At 47.6% G+C, this 20,084-nt stretch overlaps 1 protein-coding gene and 1 long non-coding RNA gene across 4 annotated transcripts in view; one reads left to right on the plus strand and one right to left on the minus strand.

Annotated features, from left to right (window-relative positions):
• hectd2 (HECT domain containing 2) overlaps positions 1-14,710 on the plus strand; it is a 30,447-nt gene extending 15,737 nt beyond the window's left edge. For all 3 annotated transcript variants that reach the window (XM_040178911.2, XM_078104787.1, XM_078104788.1), the window contains 7 exons: positions 100-193; positions 1,450-1,524; positions 3,509-3,596; positions 3,955-4,061; positions 6,065-6,180; positions 11,991-12,134; positions 12,815-14,710. In XM_040178911.2, the coding sequence (XP_040034845.2) occupies positions 100-193; positions 1,450-1,524; positions 3,509-3,596; positions 3,955-4,061; positions 6,065-6,180; positions 11,991-12,134; positions 12,815-12,935 (745 nt within the window). In that variant the 3' untranslated portion in view covers positions 12,936-14,710. The remainder of the gene's footprint in view (positions 1-99; positions 194-1,449; positions 1,525-3,508; positions 3,597-3,954; positions 4,062-6,064; positions 6,181-11,990; positions 12,135-12,814) is intronic.
• Positions 6,634-7,158, minus strand: LOC144409500 (uncharacterized). The gene is made up of 2 exons (XR_013467967.1): positions 7,042-7,158; positions 6,634-6,820 (listed from the first exon to the last, which is right to left on the minus strand). It is a non-coding gene; the product is annotated as an uncharacterized LOC144409500 (long non-coding RNA).
• Positions 14,711-20,084: the final 5,374 nt, after the last annotated feature.

Below are 20,084 nucleotides of genomic sequence, written 5' to 3' on the forward strand. Positions count from 1 at the left end.
GTGCGTCCCTATAAGTACTGCAAAAGTCAAGATACGGGAATATACAATACATGGAAATTTATAAATGTTAAAAAGTGATCTTTGTGTGTCCTCTTACAGGAAGCTCCTGACTCCGCCCACTGTACCGTGTGACCAAAATGCCCCTGTCGGCATGGCAACTGCCACCTTGGACGACCTGCAGCAGATCATGCCGGTATGTGTCTCAGGTTGACATGTCAGTGTTAAAAAAAAAAAGTTGTGAGATATGATCTTAAATGTGTAAAAATTCTTATCTTTGCTAAATTTCTATTCTGCTGTTTGAGGCACATTTTATTGGGGCAGTAGGATACTCCCCAAAGCACATTTACACTTGGATTTCTCTTCACTGCCACCAGATGGAGCCAAAGCTCAACTTTTGATGCCTCTTTGAAAAGTTTGAGATTATGAGTGTCTTTTTCTAGAATAAGTTTTCTCATCATTGCTGCACGCTCATATTTGGGTACATTATTCTCTATGAATAAATTTGCTACAGATGTCAAACACGCTACAGCTTTTTAAAATAGATTTCTGTATTTCTTTACGTAAAGTCCCCATGTGATAATAAATGGATTTAACAAAGAGTTACAATGTTTAGTTTTGATCGTTAGGTGAAATAAATATCGTTTTAATATTTTTTTGATTTAAAGAGCTGCTTTCATGGTACATAGATGCATACAAACATACATACACATACCCGATACATGCGTACACACACACACACACAGACATGATCATTGCGATGCTGCTACAGAGCCACCTATCGGCAAAATGCCACATCGTCGGTCATGGACTCACATATCTACATATGGGCACCAAATGTTGTCGACAGCCTCGCCTCCACCATCTTAACCGTCAGAACCATCTTAACCATCATAATCATCTTAACCATCATAACCATCTTAACCCCCACACACCTGCTGGAGGGTCCAAAGGTGCAAATAGCGTTTTTCACTTTTTGTCTTTGAGTGACAGATGGAACTCTTCTGCCTCATTGAGCAACAGAGGGGAAGGTCACTCGCCCAAAGTTACCTGATCCTAAAGCTGTTTCACATCCACAACCTTTCACACACACACACACACACACACACACACACACACACACACACACACACACACACACACACACACACACACACACACACACAGAGGATAGCCTGACCCAAGACAAGCTGACAACATTTTTCATCAGATACATACTGTACGTCTTTACCACGTAGTGAAGCTTTGCCTCCTTGTATTCACTCATCTTAAATAGTGACATAAACAGGTGCCACATGTTTGTTCCTCGTTTAAACGGACGATAAAATAAAACCCTGACTTGCTCCTGTCTGTGTGAGAACGTTCGCTTTTTCAAATGTTGAATCAATTAACCTGTAAATCCTGTCACTTTATTCGGTATTTTCCTGAACTGTTGTGTTCTTTGCTTTGCAGGAGCTGGCTCATGGTTTGGGAGAGCTGCTGAGCTACGAGGGGAACGTAGAGGAGGACTTCTACCTCATGTTCCAGGTAGAAAGGTTGATTTAAAGTCTGGGGTGGAGGGTCAGGATGCAAGGTCGCTTTGAATTTGGCAATAACAAAGTAAACAGTTCATCCGTAACACGCTTTTTTTTCAAATTCATAAAAGCACAAACAACATCCACTGTAATGTCACTTAACTGTGTCTTTGTGGTCATTTTATTTCATTATGTTGGTTGTTTATTCACGGCGTGATATAATAAATTAAATTCTACACCAAATGGCAATGTTGATCAGCCCCAATTTGATCATACAGCTGATTGAAAACTCCCCAGATGAGGCTGATTCTACCAACAAATGACTGGGATGAATGAAGTACCTGAATTAATAACTGAATACTAAAAGGATCCTTAATCGATTTCCAGAGCGCTCATGTGGCAGCAGAAGCCTGTTGCACCAGAGCAGAGAGAGTGTAGTAATGTCACTCTCACTGTGTGCGTTGTAACCCGAGCATCCCTCCGCCTTGTTGACACAGCCTGGCGGTACGTGCACGCTGGCTAAGAGAGGCGGCGCTCTCTGGGTGGTGTTACGGCTGGTCATTGAGGCCCCCCCCCGCCCCCCTCTGTCCCCTCTCACGTGAACACTGGCAGCGCTGTTGTTGTTTTCACTGTTTGCAAGCCGCCAATTAGCATCTCTGCGCTTCTTGTCTCAAAAACTGTTCTTTATAATGCTGGACATTTTTTAAACAATATGATGACGACCTTTGAATTATGCCGATTGTATGAGTTACATCTGTACAAACTATGAACTGAAAGCTTGAGCTAAAATCGAGATGCAAACAGGCGCTGCAGACTGAATTGACCTAAAAACGCTCCACTTCCTGGTGAGACTTGTGGACTGATCATCATCTCCGGACCAGCACAGGAATGCCGACCGACTGCTCGCCTTAGCCGCCCTGAAACTAAATACACCACGAGGATCTCTGGCCTCTCGGAGCCATTGTGGGTTTGTAACCATGGAAACAGATGTTGACACTGTCTCCTCGGGGGCCAATCGCCTCGTCCCGTAGCCCTCCGGCGTCCTACTACACGCTCGCCTCGCCAGACTGGTTTCAGTCGGTTGCTTAACCCCCCCCCACATGCTGGACCTTTTAAAGCTCCTCGCGCTGGGTTTTACATTACATGACATCGGCATGTTTGATGTACAAGCGCTTCATGTTGCACGTGAAGCTGGAGCACATATGAGGAGAGACGTTTGTGTTGGAGCTCGAATGCAGGTGTTATTTTTTCCGTGGGAGCCGACTGTGAGCTGCAGGCGGGTGGATGAACCCAACGACCTCCGTCCTGCTCCCAGCAATGCATGTGTGTGTATGTTTGTTCATCAATGTGTGTCTCTTTTACTGCATGTACACGCCACTATTTCTTGAACACATAGTAGTTTGTACTGCTCACTTAGAAAATGATTCTCTCTAAACTTAACTTAATTATAACCCTCAACCCAAACTTTATTTACTTTATAAACCGCATGGACTCATACTTTGGGAAATCCGCTTTTTTCCTTATTTTAGTCAAGTTAAAGTTTTGTTTCCATAGTCCAATATCCAAAATGTTCCTTGGTGGGCTTTTACAATCCATACAGCCCACAATGCACTCTGCTCATAGATCGTCAGTGGAGCAAACCCCCCCCCTGACAGACGGCATGCCATGAGATCAATACAAAGCTCTAAATAACAATCGAGAGCACATTTAGGGCGGGGCTACTGTATGATTGATTTGTTGCTACCGCGTCATTATCCGGTCTGTATTTTCAACTTTAGTTGCCTTTACAACGGTGGCACTCGGCACGCCACCGTATTCCTGCTGACGGTCAGCTGACCCTCGGTTGGGGGGGCGTGCTGCCGCTGGTTAATGACAGGCTCATACATGTTACATTGCTTTGGGTAAAAGCACATTAGAAACGCAGCAGCCGCTGCCTGAGAGGATAAGAAGTATTTGCGACTTGCCAACCCACCGTGTGACATTCTTCTGTGTTGCAGGTCTTTCAGGAAGAAATGGGCGTGGTCAAGTCCCACAACCTGAAGCCCGGAGGAGACAAAATTCCCGTCACCAAGCACAACAGGAAGGGTGGGTGCGCACTGTGATTCGCGCTCGTTGCCAACGATAAAGAGCAGACGGTCCCAAGCGGAAACAAAGTGCCTCTCACAAACACGGCCGTGGCTCAACTCTCAGGCCCCGACCAACGCCGGCGACCTTCGTCCACGTAGCGGTTTGAGTCAATGAGCCCTTTAACTTCACCGAACACAGCAACGCACCTCGGCTGAAAAGCTTCTGTGTTCTTTTTTTAATTATTTCCCCCCATAAAAGCGCCGTGTTCCAGGTCCCGCTCTGTGCGCGGAGCGACCGGGCCGAGGCTGGAGGGCGAGCCGGTAAAGGCTCGTAATGGAAAATGTTGTTAAAAGTGTTTTTCCTCCTGTTTCCACAGAATACGTCCAGCTCTACATCGACTTCCTGCTGAATAAATCCATCTGTAAACAGTTTGCGGCCTTCTACCACGGCTTCCACAGCGTGTGTGCCTCTGACGCTCTCATGGTGAGTGTGTGTGTGTGTGTGTGCTTAATGAAACAGACTTGTTTATTACACAAATATTACACTACATTACGTGAACTTTCCCCGCGGCCAAAAATCCTCCTCAGTGTTTGTCAGCAGCAGCGTGCACTCGTTCAAAATCAAAACGCAGTGGCATCCGTTTGCATATCTGCCAAATGGACTTTCCTTCCTCCCCTTCTCGGACGAAGACGTTTGCTCAGGCAGTAAATTCCACATGTCTTCATCCTCAGTCAAAGGTTATCGCTCCCTGCTGGAGAGCAGCTGATTGTGTTGTTTTTATTGACCTCTGATGAGGGTCAAAGGTCCCAGAGGGACGCAAATCTTTACTGTATAGAAATCCACAAATAGAACGTAATTCCGTCATTCCTTAAAAGTAATCACAAAGAGTTTTCATCTAACCTTTTTTTTCTTGTTATTTGCTCTGCTGTTTTTTCTCAAAAAAATTGTTTTATTTTGTTCTAAAAATGATCATAACGAATTCATTTTTTGGCATTTATAATGTCTTGAAAAACTATAAGTAAGTTATATTGCAATCAGTTTGACAGTTTCACGAACACGCATATTGTTGTTGTAGTTGTTGTTATTTTCAATAATATTACTAAGTTAATTTATTTCTGCATTTCCTTTATAAATTTGAATTTGGATTTTTCTGGAATTACTACCTTTAAAGATTTTTTTTTTTTAAATACAGGATTTCTAAAATGGTCGTCATTGTTTATGATTGAAGGTCAAAGGGTCAAGTTGGCGCTGATCCATGCAGGACTGTGTGCACGTTTTTTTTAAAGAGGTCGATTGGGCAGCGGAGGCAACGCGGTGAAATAATGTCCGGCTGCAGCTGAGTGGACAGATGGACAGTTTGTCTGCAGGTTATCAGCTGAAAGCACGATTCAGGGTCAGAGGCGGGACGGGCTGATCGGAACATCTGGGACACTGAAGTCTCGCTCTCCGCTGTGCAGATAATCACTCACCAGCCCACACCCCCAACACACACACACACACAACTTTCAAAATCATGTTTGCATTTTGAGTTGATTATTAACTGGGAGACGTTAACATTGAAGCTCAAAATAGATTCATGCCGGTTTGCATTTGATCATTCAGTCACGTCCTGGTCTGGGGCCCTTGTCTCGGGTGCTGGTTTCAGTCTCGGGTCCTGGTCTCGTGTCCTGGTCTGTGGCCCTGATTTCAGTCCCTGGTCTTAGGTCCTGCTCTGTGGCCCTGGTTTTAGTCCCTGGTCTCGGTCCTTGTCTCGGGTCCTGGTCTGTGGCCTTGTTTTCAGTCCCTGGTCTCGGATCCTGGTCTTAGGTCCTGCTCTGTGGCCCTGGTTTTAGTCCCTGGTCTCGGGTCCTGGTCTGTGGCCCTAAGATCATCTCACCATCCTGTCGGAGAAACTACACAACAAGTGAAATTCTATACATGTCCATGAATATAGAACTATATGCTGTTTTATTAACTTTTTAACACTTCTTAATATACTTCTCAATACGTTTGACATTAAGTTATTATAAATCAAATCCATCATACGGTTTCATTCTCAATGACTGGACGTGACAAAGAAAACCCCCCATGAAGATGCCTTTTTGACACACAACTCGTTTATCAGCTGCTCCGCTGAACCACAACTTCCTGTCGCCGCTGCTGTTTACTGGTTGTGACGCTCTTGCGCGTTTTCTTTCGCAAATTGATTGTTGCCGCAGACGGCGGTTGTGTAGGAGAGGAAATTCTCCGCTGCGACGTCCATCTGATTTCACACTGCCTGATTTACAACAAATGCCCTCATTTTGTAACTTAGTTAGTCTAGTTAGTTTAGTTATGAACACCAGTTTGAAGATGTGTGTGGTCCCATCGAGGAGGCAGGAAGTAGGACATACAATGCAAATCTATAAAAGTCATTTTAAATTGAATTGTACACCAAATCTGCACCACACACACAGACACACACTGCGCCTGTAGCGCGCGTTCCATGTTTTCCCTTCTTCTTGCAGCTGCTGCGGCCGGAGGAGGTGGAGATGTTGGTGTGCGGGATTCCGGAGCTGGACATGAGCGCTCTGCAGAAAGCCGCCCAGTACGAAGGATACGGCAAGACCGAGACCACCGTCCGGTGAGACGCCCGGGACGTCCTGTCCGCTCGCTGCGGGACACTGAGCCGAAACACACACACACTCAACAAACCTCTTCTTCTATTTAACAGACCGATCCCGCCGTGTGGGAGACGGACAGACGGCTACTGTTGTATTTCTTAGAGTGTATATATATTTCAATAAATGTGTGCGTTTACAAATAAGAGGCAGAAAAGTATACCATTTTTGAAGTTTTCTGAAAAGTGGCCCAATTCAAACACACTGTGCAAATCTAAGTATTGCTGATAATAATAATTATTATGGCCCATTCGGTTTCTCTGCTCAAATGAAGGTCAGTGATAATGACGACTGATGTTTTTCCTTTTGTTTATGCCGCAAATATTTGCATGGAAGGCATTCATTTCTTAACAGGAAATAGCTCTCTTTCTCTTTTACACACACACTGTCAGGTATTGAAACACGGAACAGAGGGGTGAGTTTCAAATGCAGCTTTATTGTTGCAGACGTCGAGAGGAAAGTAGGTTGTAAGACACGGGGTGAATGGAGAATCTTAGCTGAAAGGCGAGGAGTCCTGCTTGCTCTGTGACGGATGAAGACGCCGATGGAGGTGGTGAACAGCTGATGATGACGCATGGAGTTTCAGGAAGCTCAGGAGGGTATCTGGGAAGACACGGAAGTGAGCTCGAAGAGTCTGTAGTCATGGAAAGACGAGATCAGACAACGGGTGAGTGATGCATGTTGGGTTATAAAGGAGTGCTGGTGATTAGGCTCAGGTGAAGGTGATTAGTAGTCAGGTGACCGGGTGATTGAATGAGAGGGAGGAGAATGGAATTGAGTGGGAGGCGATGTTGAACGGGATGAGGGTGGAATCCTGACAGTACCCCCTCCTCCCGAGGCGGCTCTTGACGCCTGCGAAGGATGTTGTCGGCGACGAGGTCTACCCCGACCTCTGGGTGCAGGACGATCCGGATGTTCCTCGTGAAACAGAGAGAGGAGCGTCGGATCTAGGACGTCATCACGAAGTACCCAGCATCGTTCCTCAGGTCCGTAATCCTCCCAGTCGATGAGGTACTCCAGTCGGGGACCTCGCCGCCGAGAGTCCAAGATGGTCCGGATCCCATAGATGGGTTCATCCTCCACAGGCACCGGAGGAGGAGGTACATCCACCGAGGGGTCATCTGAGGGACAAGGGGAGACCGGTTCAATGAAGGGTTTTAACAGCGAAACATGAAATGAGGGAGATATACGATACTGTCGGGGTAGCTTGAGTCTGTAGGTGACTTCGTTCAACTGCCTCTCGATGGGGAATGGTCCAATGAACCGAGGATTCAGCTTACGACAGGGCAGTCTGAGTCGAATATTTCTAGTAGAGAGCCAAACCTTCTGTCCTGGTTGATAAATAGGAGTTTTTAGTCTTCGACGGTCAGCTTGTGTTTTGTGCCTTCTGACTGCCTGTTGGAGTTGAACGTGAGCCGAGTCCCATACCCCCTCGCTCTGATGGAACCAGAAGTCGACAGCTGGAACCTCCGAGGGCTCACCCGACCAGGGGAAGAGAGGTGGCTGGTATCCTAGTATGCATTGAAATGGGGTGAGCCCGGTGGTGGACTGTCGCAGGGAATTTTGGGCATATTCCGCCCAGGGGAGGTATTGGTTCCAGCTGTCCTGGTACTGGTGGCAGTAGGTCCGCAGATATCGACCAATCTCTTGGATCTTGCGTTCAGTTTGGCCATTAGTCTGTGGATGGTATCCTGATGAAAGGCTGACAGTTACCCCGAGGAGCCGGAAGAAGGCACGCCAGACTCTGGAGATGAACTGGGGTCCCCTGTCCGAGACTATGTCTTCTGGAATTCCGAAGTTCCGGAAGACATTATGGAAGAGGGCTTCTGCGGTCACGAGTGCAGTAGGGAGGCCAGCTAGCGGGATTAACTTGCAGCCCTTTGAGAAACGATCCACCACTACTAGTACACACGTGAAACCATCAGAAGGAGGAAGGTCGGTCATGAAGTCGATTCCGATGTGGGACCATGGACGACGCGGAATCGGTAGAGGCAATAATTTTCCCTCAGGCAGTCTCCTCGGGGTATTGACGATGGCACAGACTGAACATCCTTTGACGAACCTTGCGACGTCCTCCGAGATGGTGGGCCACCAGTACCGTTGACGGAGGAGTGAGAGGGTCCGCTTGCTACCCGGATGTCCAGTGCCCGGAACAGAGTGGGCCGAGTCCAGAAGGGGGGTTCTCAGGTGTTCAGGGACGAATTTGCTCCCGTCTGGCCCTCCCGGCGGAGCAGGATGGAGAAGGTTTTCCTGATTGATCTGGTCGTCAAGGTCCCAGATGATCGGACTAATGAAGAGAGCTGGAGGGAGGATAGGAACCGGTTCGGCCTCGTCCGAGGAAGCATGATGGATTCGGGAGAGGGCATCTGCCCTGCAATTCTTACTTCCAGGGCGATATGATACCATGAAGTCGAAGCGGGTGAAGAAGAGAGCCCAGCGGGCTTGTCTTGGATTCAGTCTTTTAGTTTCACGAAGGTATTCAAGGTTTCTGTGGTCAGTAATTACCTCAAACTGGTGATTAGCCCCCTCCAGCCAGTGTCTCCATTCCTCAAGGGCTAGCTTGATGGCGAGTAGCTCACGGTTTCCAATATCATAATTCTGCTCCGCCGGGGCAAGTTTCCTGGAGAAGAAGGCGCATGGATGGAGTATGGGGGGTTCGCCCTGCCGCTGAGACAGTACTGCTCCTACACCAGTAGATGAAGCATCAACTTCCACGATGAACGGAAGTTCTGGGTTGGGATGAGCTAAAACAGGTGCAGAGGAGAAAGAGTCCTTTAGTTGTTGGAATGCTTCCATGGCTGCGGGTGTCAAGGACAGGGACTTGGGCCGGCCCTTCAGAGCAGATGTGAGGGGAGAGCTGAGGTGACTGTAGTTTTGGATGAAACGTCTGTAGAAATTTGCAAATCCTAGGAAGCGCTGGAGTTCTTTAATGGTGGCTGGCATGGGCCAGTCCTGAATGGCGTCTACCTTCCTCGGGTCCATTTGGATTCCCTCTTGGCTGATGATGTATCCCAGGAACTGGACGGTTGAAGTGTGGAACTCGCACTTCTCCAATTTGAGGTATAGTTGGTGTTCTCGTAGCTTTCGTAGTACTTGAAGGACATGATTATGATGCTCAGATCTGGAAGAAGAATAGATTAGTATGTCGTCGATGTACACAATGACAAACCGGTTGAGGAAGGGCCGGAGAACTTCGTTCATGTAGCTCTGGAAGACAGCAGGAGTGTTGGATAAGCCGAACGGCATTACCTGATACTCGTAGTGGCCTGAGGGGGTCACGAAGGCAGTCTTCCATTCATCGCCATGACGGATTCGTATCAGATTGTAGGCACTTCTCAAGTCTAGCTTGGAAAAGAGGCGGGCGCCACGTAGCTGTTCCAGAGCGGCAGGGACCAGAGGAAGGGGATAGCGGAATTTGATGGTTTGTGAATTCAGGTGACGATAGTCAATGCAGGGCCGCAAGCCCCCGTCCTTCTTAGCCACGAAGAAAAAGCTTGAGGCGGCCGGGGAGATGGATGGACGTATGAACTCTTGCTGTAATGCCTCTGCCACATACTCCTCCATGGCCCTTTGTTCCGGGATGGACAAAGGATATATTCGGCCCTTAGGAAGTGTAGCTCCGGGTAGCAGGTCAATTGCACAGTCCCCTGGCCGATGAGGTGGTAACTTGGTTGCCAGTGCTTTACTGAAGACGTCCTGGAACGTCCGGTACTCCACTGGAATTTCACATTGGACGTGGGTCTGGGAGCTGGTTTCAACTGCAGATAACACAGGAACCGCGGCCTCGGAGTCGTCTGGCGAGGAAGAGGAAGAAGAGATTTTCTTAACAGACTTCAAACAGGAGTGGTGACAGTCATTACCCCATCGGAGGATTTCGCCGGTTTTCCAGCAGAGTACGGGTTGATGTTGGATCAACCAGGGTCGTCCCAGGATGAGTTCAGCGGTAGACTCCTCCAGCACCATAAAGGAAATTTTCTCGGAATGCAGACATCCTATTTGAAGAGTGATTACGGGGGAGCAGTAACGGATACGACCTCGGCCTAGCGGTTTGCCTTGGATGGTGTTAATAGAGAGATCGTGATCTAGTCGTTTTCTGCTGAGATTCATCTTCTGAAGGCAGGTGAAGGAGATGAAGTTCCCCGCGGAGCCTGAATCGATGAGGGCTTGCGCTGGAAAACACAGTTTATGGGTTAGGAGATGTACTCGTGTTTTCACTAGATGTTCTACTGGAGGGGCTACAGTAATTGAACTCACTGCTAGGCGCGGAGGTCGAACGGGGCAGTTGCTGAGCATATGCTGGTCAGAAGCACAGTATAGACATAGATGTTGTTGCATTCGTCGCAGGCGCTCAGAAGGGGAGAGATGAGAGGCGTCGACTTCCATAGGAATTGGAGCCGGAGGAGAGGCCGGGGAGGAGTCTGTTGCCGGCAGCGGGGAAGGTCTCATGTGTGTGGGCCGATCGCAAGCAGTGAGTAGTTGTGCAACTCGAATGGTTTTCTGGATGAGATTTTCGATGCCCATGACATCATCATACACCACAATCAGCTGACGAACCGTCGGGTTTAACCCCTGGCGGAATGCGGTGATTAACGCGGGCTCGTTCCATCCACTAGCTGCGGCGAGGGTGCGGAAGCGAAGAGCGTAGGCGTTCACGGAAGAATTCCCTTGTTAAAGTTGGAACAATTGATCGTGAACAGATAATGAAGCCACTGTTTGGCCAAACACCTCTTTAAAGTGACGGAGAAAATCAGGGAGAGATTTAATTACCGGAGAATCGGATTGCCACAAGGCTTGAGCCCATTGAAGAGCGGGGCCGGACAACAGTGATATGAGGAAGGCCACCCGAGCAGGATCGCCACTGAATTGATGTTCATTCATGGTGAAGTATAGAGATGTTTGTAAGAGAAACCCACTGCAATCCTCCGCCTCACCGGAGTAGGGCGCGGGCCGGGCCATGGGACTCGAAGAGGCAGAGAACAAAGCTGCGGGTGTACGCGGGAGGGACTCCGCTGCCAGAGGAGCTGAAGCCGGGGGAATTGGTAGCGGTGGATCCTCTCGTGCATCCGTAGAGCGTTGCATATTGCGGTCTGATCTTCTGTCAGGTATTGAAACACGGAACAGAGGGGTGAGTTTCAAATGCAGCTTTATTGTTGCAGACGTCGAGAGGAAAGTAGGTTGTAAGACACGGGGTGAATGGAGAATCTTAGCTGAAAGGCGAGGAGTCCTGCTTGCTCTGTGACGGATGAAGACGCCGATGGAGGTGGTGAACAGCTGATGATGACGCATGGAGTTTCAGGAAGCTCAGGAGGGTATCTGGGAAGACACGGAAGTGAGCTCGAAGAGTCTGTAGTCATGGAAAGACGAGATCAGACAACGGGTGAGTGATGCATGTTGGGTTATAAAGGAGTGCTGGTGATTAGGCTCAGGTGAAGGTGATTAGTAGTCAGGTGACCGGGTGATTGAATGAGAGGGAGGAGAATGGAATTGAGTGGGAGGCGATGTTGAACGGGATGAGGGTGGAATCCTGACACACACACACACACACACACATGTCCCTTTGTTTCATGCAGCAGAGAGGAAGATGTCTCGCTGTCACCTGTTTCTTTCTCATCTATCATTTAGCCATTTGCCTGCAAACATCCTGCTTGTGTTTTGTGTTCCTCGTCCGCGGTGCAATCTGCAGTTTTACTCTGAATGAGAAACACTGGGGGTCATGAAGCGACTGCAGTCGCTGCAGAGCTAATGTAGAGCCCGCTGGTCTGTGTTGCACCAGGTGCTTCTGGGACGTGGTGCTGGCCTTCCCTCTGGAGCTACAGAAGAAGCTCCTCCACTTCGCCACAGGAAGTGACCGCGTCCCCGTGGGAGGAATGGCTGACCTGAACTTCAAAATCTCCAAGATCGACGTTCCAACGGACTGGTATGTTCCAGAAGTTTGGAGCAGAACGTTGAGTAACCGGGTGACACAGTAGTAGAAGGCGATCGTCCCGAAGGAAACTGGAGATGAGTGATGCACGTACATGGAACACATCCAAGTGTACAAGTGTACAAAAATATACGCAGAAGCTCGGGTAGCTCATTCGTTCTTACCTTTCACAATAAGAGACCTGTGCACCGCGTGGCCGTTCACTAGTGGGACCTCGAGTTCACTCTGAGGATTTCCCTTGAAAGGAAAAGTCCATTAAGGGGTTTACAGTCGCTTCGGCTTTACAATAACAAACCTCAGACTGGCAGGCGGCCGCGGGTCTGAGGTTTGTTATGTTCACTCGGCGCGGGTCCTCTACTTCTGAACTAACTGCAGTGGATAAAAGCCCACGGCTGAACTTTAACAGGAAGGACCCCTGAATCTGGGTCAGGGAACGGACCGGCGGCCCCTCTGCGATGCTTCCACGCACACACACACACACACACATACACGTTTGTGTTTCTATGGCTATTAGGGCCCCTCATCAGCATAACACATTCCGCAGCCCCCAGACCAAAACCTTTTTTTTTAACCCTGAAAACACTAAGCCGGACCCTTTTCCAGTGACTTTGATGTGTCCAGAAGTTGTGGTTTCATATCTCACGTCCCTCTTTCTCTCCTTTTTCTCCGTGCAGGTTGCCGATCTCTCACACCTGCTTTAATCAGATCTGTTTGCCTCCTTATCGAACCAGGAAGGAGTTAAAGCAGAAACTCACCATCGCCATCTCCAACGCCGAAGGCTTTGGCCTGGAGTGACGCGCCTGCACACACACACACACACACACACACACACACACACACTGAAACACACACAAACATGTGTAGACTGTTGTGATGTCAACTTTATATCACAACTACCACAACACATGTGGCGGCTGGTTAGATGAACTGGATGTCAACTAATGGCTCAAACAGTTATTGTGTTGTTATTTTGTTGAACCCGTCCGTTTGCCGTTGTCATGCTTTGTTCATTTGCAGCCGAGAAACACAATGTTCTCCCTTTTGATTTGCACCGTGTGAGCTCTAATTTAAGGCCACGCCGTATCGAACACGGTGTCATTCTTTATTTATTTGTCGCCGTCTGTAATGTCATTTAAAGGAACATGTCGTTCCGTGTCGGCCTCCCAGAGACGTAACCGGTGAAGCACTACTTCCTCTTTGGTGACTTTTAGATGTCGCTGGTCCCGTAGCGTTAGCGTGGGTTGAACGTTGTGTCACCAAAACAGTGGACTTTTGTGGAATTGTAACAGGATGCTGATTTACTCAGGAAATGATTATGTTACTGTTTGTTTTCACGGACTTACAGGGGTTCTCATTGGCATTTCATTTTGTGAAACTTAAATTAAACGATCCAGAGTAAACTGAGCGTAAACGCCTCCATAAATGAAGAAAGAAAAGCTCAATGATTTTGAGGTAAAGGATTAAAAGAGAGAAGTCATTTCATGCCACAGAAAACAAACGTTTCATATTTCCTGTCATGTGCTCATTCTTACTTACACTGCATTGGTAACTTTTCCAATATATGTTTTTGAATGCATAGGAAACATGTTGCGTATCACTCCGCTTTGTGTGCAGCCCACTGTCAGGATATTAAGCTTAGCTGGGAGAACAACGCTGGTGTTTCTTCACGGGATAAAGATCGTCTTTGTTACTGTTGTTTCTTTTCGACGTTGCTGCCTGTGTTATTGAACAAAAGGCTTCAGCAGAAATGTTTTGACTTTGTTTCAAACGTCGTGACTGCGGTTGGTTTACGATAACTGTCGGTGACGCATCGGCGAACCCGCTGGACGCTGACTTGCTGGCCGTCGGTCGGAGGATGAAGCAGGTTGTCGTGTTGCTGCACCCGAAGAGTCAGACTGCTCTTCGCGAGTATTCGATTGCACCGAAGATCCGCGTTTGGGCCTCCCCGGGCCTCCTCTTTTTTTCAGACACTCGGCGCTGACGCGTGTAGCGTTTCCATGGCGAGGCGTCTGGAGCCCCGACGATCAACTGACAAAAGAGCCCAGAAGTTACCAAGCAACAGTCACAGCATCTCACACGGGTCGAATCCGGGCGCCTCCTTCCACAACAGAGGCGCTTTGAGAAGGACCTCATTCCACATTCACACCACGAATTCTGGGTCTCCAAATGGGACGGGAAGCCTTCTCGGTCGAGCGGGATAGCGTGAGGTCAGAAAAGTTGTTGCTTTTGATGTGTGGATACCAGCCCGGCGTGTTTGTGGGACCAAACTGTGTCAGGTTATACAGTGGGACGGCGCTTTGAGAATAGCTCAAAACCGCTTCAAAAGAATTCGTTGAGATGTAATTATTTTCACTCGTCCGATGTCACGAGAGCGCGTAAAAAGTCAAGAAAGGTCACGTGTTTCTGATGTGTTTTTAATTATTAATATTTAATGGTGGTTTATCATGTTGTGGACACGTAGTTCTGTTCTGTTTTACCACTCAAAGACGTGTGTAATGCTTCTCTGTTGTCTGTTTATACTGCAGCTTTTCCACAAGTAGGTACAGTAAAAAGTGGAAGAGGGCTCATCACTGCTGACTGTGCTTGTTTTTTTTGGGGGGGGGGGCACGCACACCCTCACATTCACGCTGGAAGCTGCACCGTTTTCTCAGCAGTATTTAGAGAAAAGCTGCACCGAGCAAAGCACGAGGAGCAGGATGGAAAGTCACACCAGAGAATATCTTTAGCACTGAATCCAGCTTGTACCGACACAAACGCATCCTCGGTTTCTTTCTCCGGTGATGTTTACGCCACTTGAGGCTCAACAAAAGTCTGTTTCCCTTTCGGCAGTGAGCACTGAGTTTACTTGAATGCAGGGGAGAAGAAAGTAGGTCATGGCCAGTGCCGCTCGGCCACTCAGTGACCCGCCGACAGTCCACCATTATCCGCCCGTCTCTAACAGAAGAGCCGTCTGCTGACGGAGCAAATTCCATCTCATTAATTCTCTAAATAATCACCCGGCAGCGCCAACTGACCCGACGGCGACGCTTTCTCCATTCGTCGTTGTGGTTTTAAGCGTCGTTTAAATCCTCGAAGTGTTCATTCGCATTACGGCTCACCCGCGTATTGATCCGTCACGTTCAGTCGGGGGATTTGATATTGACAGATAACACATTCCCGCAAACACACTTTCACTAAAGGTCAAAGTCCCTTTTTTGTTTTTGTGTGTCCTCTGGCCTGGAATATGGATCCTGTGGAGGGCAGCCAACCTTCCACCACAACACAGTGAGGCATCGGCTTCTGTAATGTTCGTGACCGGGATTCCAGCCAATTGTGCATTTTGGAAGATGATCCCGGCTGTAAATAAATACTGATATAAATTGTAAGGATATAATATCTATAAGATCTATAAGGGCTGTCAGTCTTATTGTCAGCAACAACCCTCATCAGTAACTTTGACTTACTGCTTATTTTACACGCAGGTTTGTTAGGATCGTTCCATGAAACCGTGAACAACGTTCTTGAAAACCTCGATACGTGGACCAAAGCGGGAGTCTTTGTTGATTGTTGCAGATATGAATGAATGATGCCGTTCTCTTCAAACACACGTCACTGTTAACACACGTTTATGTGTTTTCACTTTCTCCTGTAGCCTTTCATTAGAACAAATATTGATGGTTCTCAGCGGAATTACATAATTCTTCAATTGATTCTGTTTCATCTCATTCTGCCAACCTCATTCGCACAACTTCTCAGTGGAAATTCGTAGTTGATTTAGTGGAAAGTTGGTCCACAGTTGATAAACAGTGTACGTTCCTCGAACAGACGTTACATACAGTAACATAATCAGGCTCACCTGGCTACATATGTTTTGACACGTAGCCTGAATTTCATGACATGGTGCAACATTGTTTGCTTAAAACCTCCATCTGCCCCCCCCGGCTCCCCGAGGACAGTGACCCTCTGGCTCCGGCCTCCAGGCCTCCAGGCCTCCAGCACCTCGCTCTCTCTCCCGACCCGTCAGATATAATCTAAACGTGACACGCAGCCGGCAGCACATGAGGGACGGGTGGACAGGTGGTGGTCGGGTCCAACAATGTTTTGTCTCATTCCGCTCCACTTCAGCAGAAGACATGAGCTGGTTATCCTTTTCCCACAATTCTCTTCCTGTCCCCCTCCCCGTCCACCAGGGGATCCGAGTATCTCTTAACATCTCGACATTCCCACGCTTGCGGTAGAGAGGCTGCGAGGCTGAAGAGCGCCGTGCCTCTCAGCGGCTCCCAGCGTGACGGCGCTGGCGTTTGGCGAATGTGTCCTCGGCTGCGGCCCGCCGGGGCGACACCAACGCGACGGCACGCGGCTCCGCTCTCTGCTTAGGAAGGTGACACTGCCTTTGATCTCAGCCTGATGTTTTTGGTGCTAATGCTCACGGCTCCTTTGAGCGTTATGCCAAACATCTGGCTCTAAACATGACCCGACTTGATTTTGAATAGTTCCCTGTTCTATGTGTCAAGGCCTATTATTAGCCTGCGCAACACGCCGCATACCTGATAATCAGATACAACAGACCTGCTGTTGATCACGTAGAGAAACCTTAACAATTCCTCCTGCGTTATGATTCAGTGTGACCTTCCCTGTCCAACAATACTAAATACAATACGGAAAAAGGTAACCTGATATATGACAGACTTTCATTCTCTAGGTAATGCACATGTATCCGCTTACATTTTAAATAATGAATATAAAGAATTCAATAATTAAAATGATATTAGGAGACTGTTTCTGTTCACTGATTTCTAACAAAACTTGTTATAAATGTTGTTATAAATTGTTTGATCAAAGTTTTAACTCAATTAGTGATACAGATTACAGGGACATTAAGGTCTTCTTCCCATTTCCCTAAAATAAAGGGGTCGTATTGCTATTTCCGAGCTGCACACAGATCTGTACAGAGGGACAAGAGTTTTGTCCTAAAAAGGACGTTTTCCCTCCAGGGCCAATATTAAAAGGGGGGGTAAATACCATCGGTTAAATCTTCCTGACGGCTGCTCTCTTCCGTCTTGGCTCCATGATGCAGGGGTGGCGGCCAAAATAAATAAAACAAACTATTAGTCAGTTAGTTACATTCTCTGCACGTCTCTTCGTAATGCATGTAATGCATGCAAACACTGATTCACACGACCTGTCACGCTTTGCATAATATTGTTGTATTTGTTATTCAAAATATTTCTTTAAAAAAACCAAATGTATTCAAAAAAATCACAGTTTTAGGGCTGTGATAGAAAAGTGACGCTTTGAGAATTGTTGACTTCACGCACATGTTTTTAGGACGGTTTGACAACACAGTTTTTGTCTCGTTTTGGAAATGGGAATGTTCCTGTCCTATTTGTTCTCATTATACTTTCCTTTTCCTCGGGTCAACTTCACTCTTTAAAACACACCCACACCCACATCTTATTGGACACAATGCATTCCCTACCCGCTTCAGACTCAAATTAGTCCAGACAAAGATAGATATGCAGGTGTCACACACACACACACACACACACACACACACACACACACAAGCATTGACAGCCCAAGAAGCTGTTGTTTCTGCTGCAGATGTGAAGAATGAGTCTTTGTGAGCCGGTTGGCATCTGGAGGAGTTTCACAGCTTGACTCAGCAGATTTATAGACTTTAACAACCTGGTTTTGGGCCGAGGGGGAAAAAAAAAAAGACTTGGCAGAGAGCGAGAACAGTTACACAAGCAGCTTTTTTTCTATTTTGTTTTGCCTCGTCCCAAAGCTCCATCCTCACACCAACGGTATCTACTCCGCTCCTCCTCTTTTCCATATCCTCATCCGTTATGTTCTCCCAAAATAGCCCGCGGAGGATTATGCTGGAGGACGACCCGGTGGTGACGGAAGTCCCACGGGTCCCAACCAATGCTGTTCCATAAGTAAAGCTCGGCGTTATCAGTTCCCCCAAATCAATCACTGGCTGATGATCCACGCCGCGCGGACGCCTCAGCCGGCTCGTGCGTCCTGCTCACGTTGTCGGCGTTGCTCAGCGTTTTTTGTCCTGCGCGGCTCTCGTTGTGTTGCTATGCTACATCCGGGGCGCCATGAAGGAAATAATCCGCTCTCTGCCCCTGATGCCAAACGCGTGGAAGCTTTTGGAGCAGAAGACGCAGCTTAAGCTGATGATTCTGCGCGACCTCATTCGCCGCACCCAAACAGGCTTTCTGTCCACAAGCGGACACCATTGACCTAATTGTCTGATGTCACTGTCATCTGGACGTCTCCCTGCTTATAAACAACATTAGATGGTGAACTGTTCTTCGTGGTAGTTATGTGTGTTCTCTCAACACATGAGAGCGGTTTGCTTCCCATTTTCCTCATTGTTGTTGTTTTTACCACGACGCTTAATCCGAAAAGGTTTCCAAACCTGCGACCCGCCATCGCCCCGTTACAGTGATGCCACGAGATTTTTTAGTCTTTGTCATGCGGCCATAACTAAACTTTTGGCAAAAACAAACTGACCTTCATCATCTTAAAAAGTGGGACTGCGATTAAAAACAATAAGAAATCCAAATGATTTTTGATGAAGCACATATTTAAAAGAAGAAATGCTACAACAAGAGCAAACTTAATGGAATTAATCAATTTTAGTTCATTTTTTTTTTCTTTTTTTCCCTTAATATGGCCTTTTGTTTCATATTCTAATATTTTCAGAGGACGTGATGCTAAAACGACCAACGTGGTGTTTAAACTTGCATCACTTCCCTTCTGCAGATCACACCTCACCAAGACAGAGAACAACATATTGCACATTTCTCTCCATTTGTTACATTTTGTAATTATCTTGAATCGACCTAATTGAAAAACAAAAGATGACGCAAACCGGTTTCCTGTTACACATTTGCCAGATGCTATTTCTTCCATCTGTTTGATCTAAAACTGTGACTCAAACCCGAGAGCAGGTCCAGTCCAGTTCAGTGTGCATCTATATGTGCGACATTCCTCATCGGACACGCTGACGTCCGCATTCCCCGCAGGACCGACGTCCCCCTCCGACAGTCGATATCTGTCACCTCAACCTTTCACAGAGGAGCACCGAAGGGTGCCGCGGGCTGAAATAAACTGCTGTAACCACGGAAACCAGGGGCCCGTTTGGGGGGTGGTGGGGGTATTTTTGTGCGGGGTATAATCAAGTTCAACTTCGATCACAATGTTGTACAATAAGGTGATTTCAGTTGGAAGTGAAGCGTTTCGTGGTTGGGCCTCATTGACATGGTCAACCTTCATGTTGTTCAAGTGTTGATAAATGAAGACTATTATATATTTACCCACAAAGAACCCCGGAGAGATGTAGCTGTGACTCAGCATCCATGGATCTCGGCTGGTAAAGCAGCAGGTGAAACCCAAAGTAAGCCAGAGGTCACAACCTCAACGGCGGACATTTTACCCCACGAGTCACCGACACGCTCTTGTTTGTTTCTCTCGAGTTTTGCACTTCTGCCTTTCGCCGCAGTGAACAAGCGAGGGGACCTCAGTTGACCTCACGTGTGATTTCAATGGTTGGTTTCTCTTTTTTTACCGCCAGCACCAGGAAGTGTGTTCGTGTTTTCATTTCCTATAAAGCAAAGTGAGCACACGCGCTCTTTCCCTCTCTTCTTTGTGATGCTGTGCAACATCAGTGTCGTCTCCACCCTTCACCTGCTCGTTAAACGTTGCATCACCCAAACAAACTTGTGCAATTTTTGTTTTTTTCTTTTACTGTGGGAAAACAAGCAGGATGTGACACGTCGAGATCAGGCGAGAACTCGATACAAAACCCATTTTGTTGGTAGCGGCGCACCAAAAAAACACAAACCGCCGGCTAAGCAGCGTCTTCAGACGGGCCGATCTGCACGTACTCCCTGCTGGGGACTTGAGTGTGTGAATGTGATGTCATCGTTTGAGAAGACAATTCTGTTTTCA

The sequence above is a fragment of the Gasterosteus aculeatus genome, chromosome 6, assembly GCF_964276395.1.
Source record: "Gasterosteus aculeatus chromosome 6, fGasAcu3.hap1.1, whole genome shotgun sequence".
Lineage (NCBI taxonomy): Eukaryota > Metazoa > Chordata > Actinopteri > Perciformes > Gasterosteidae > Gasterosteus > Gasterosteus aculeatus.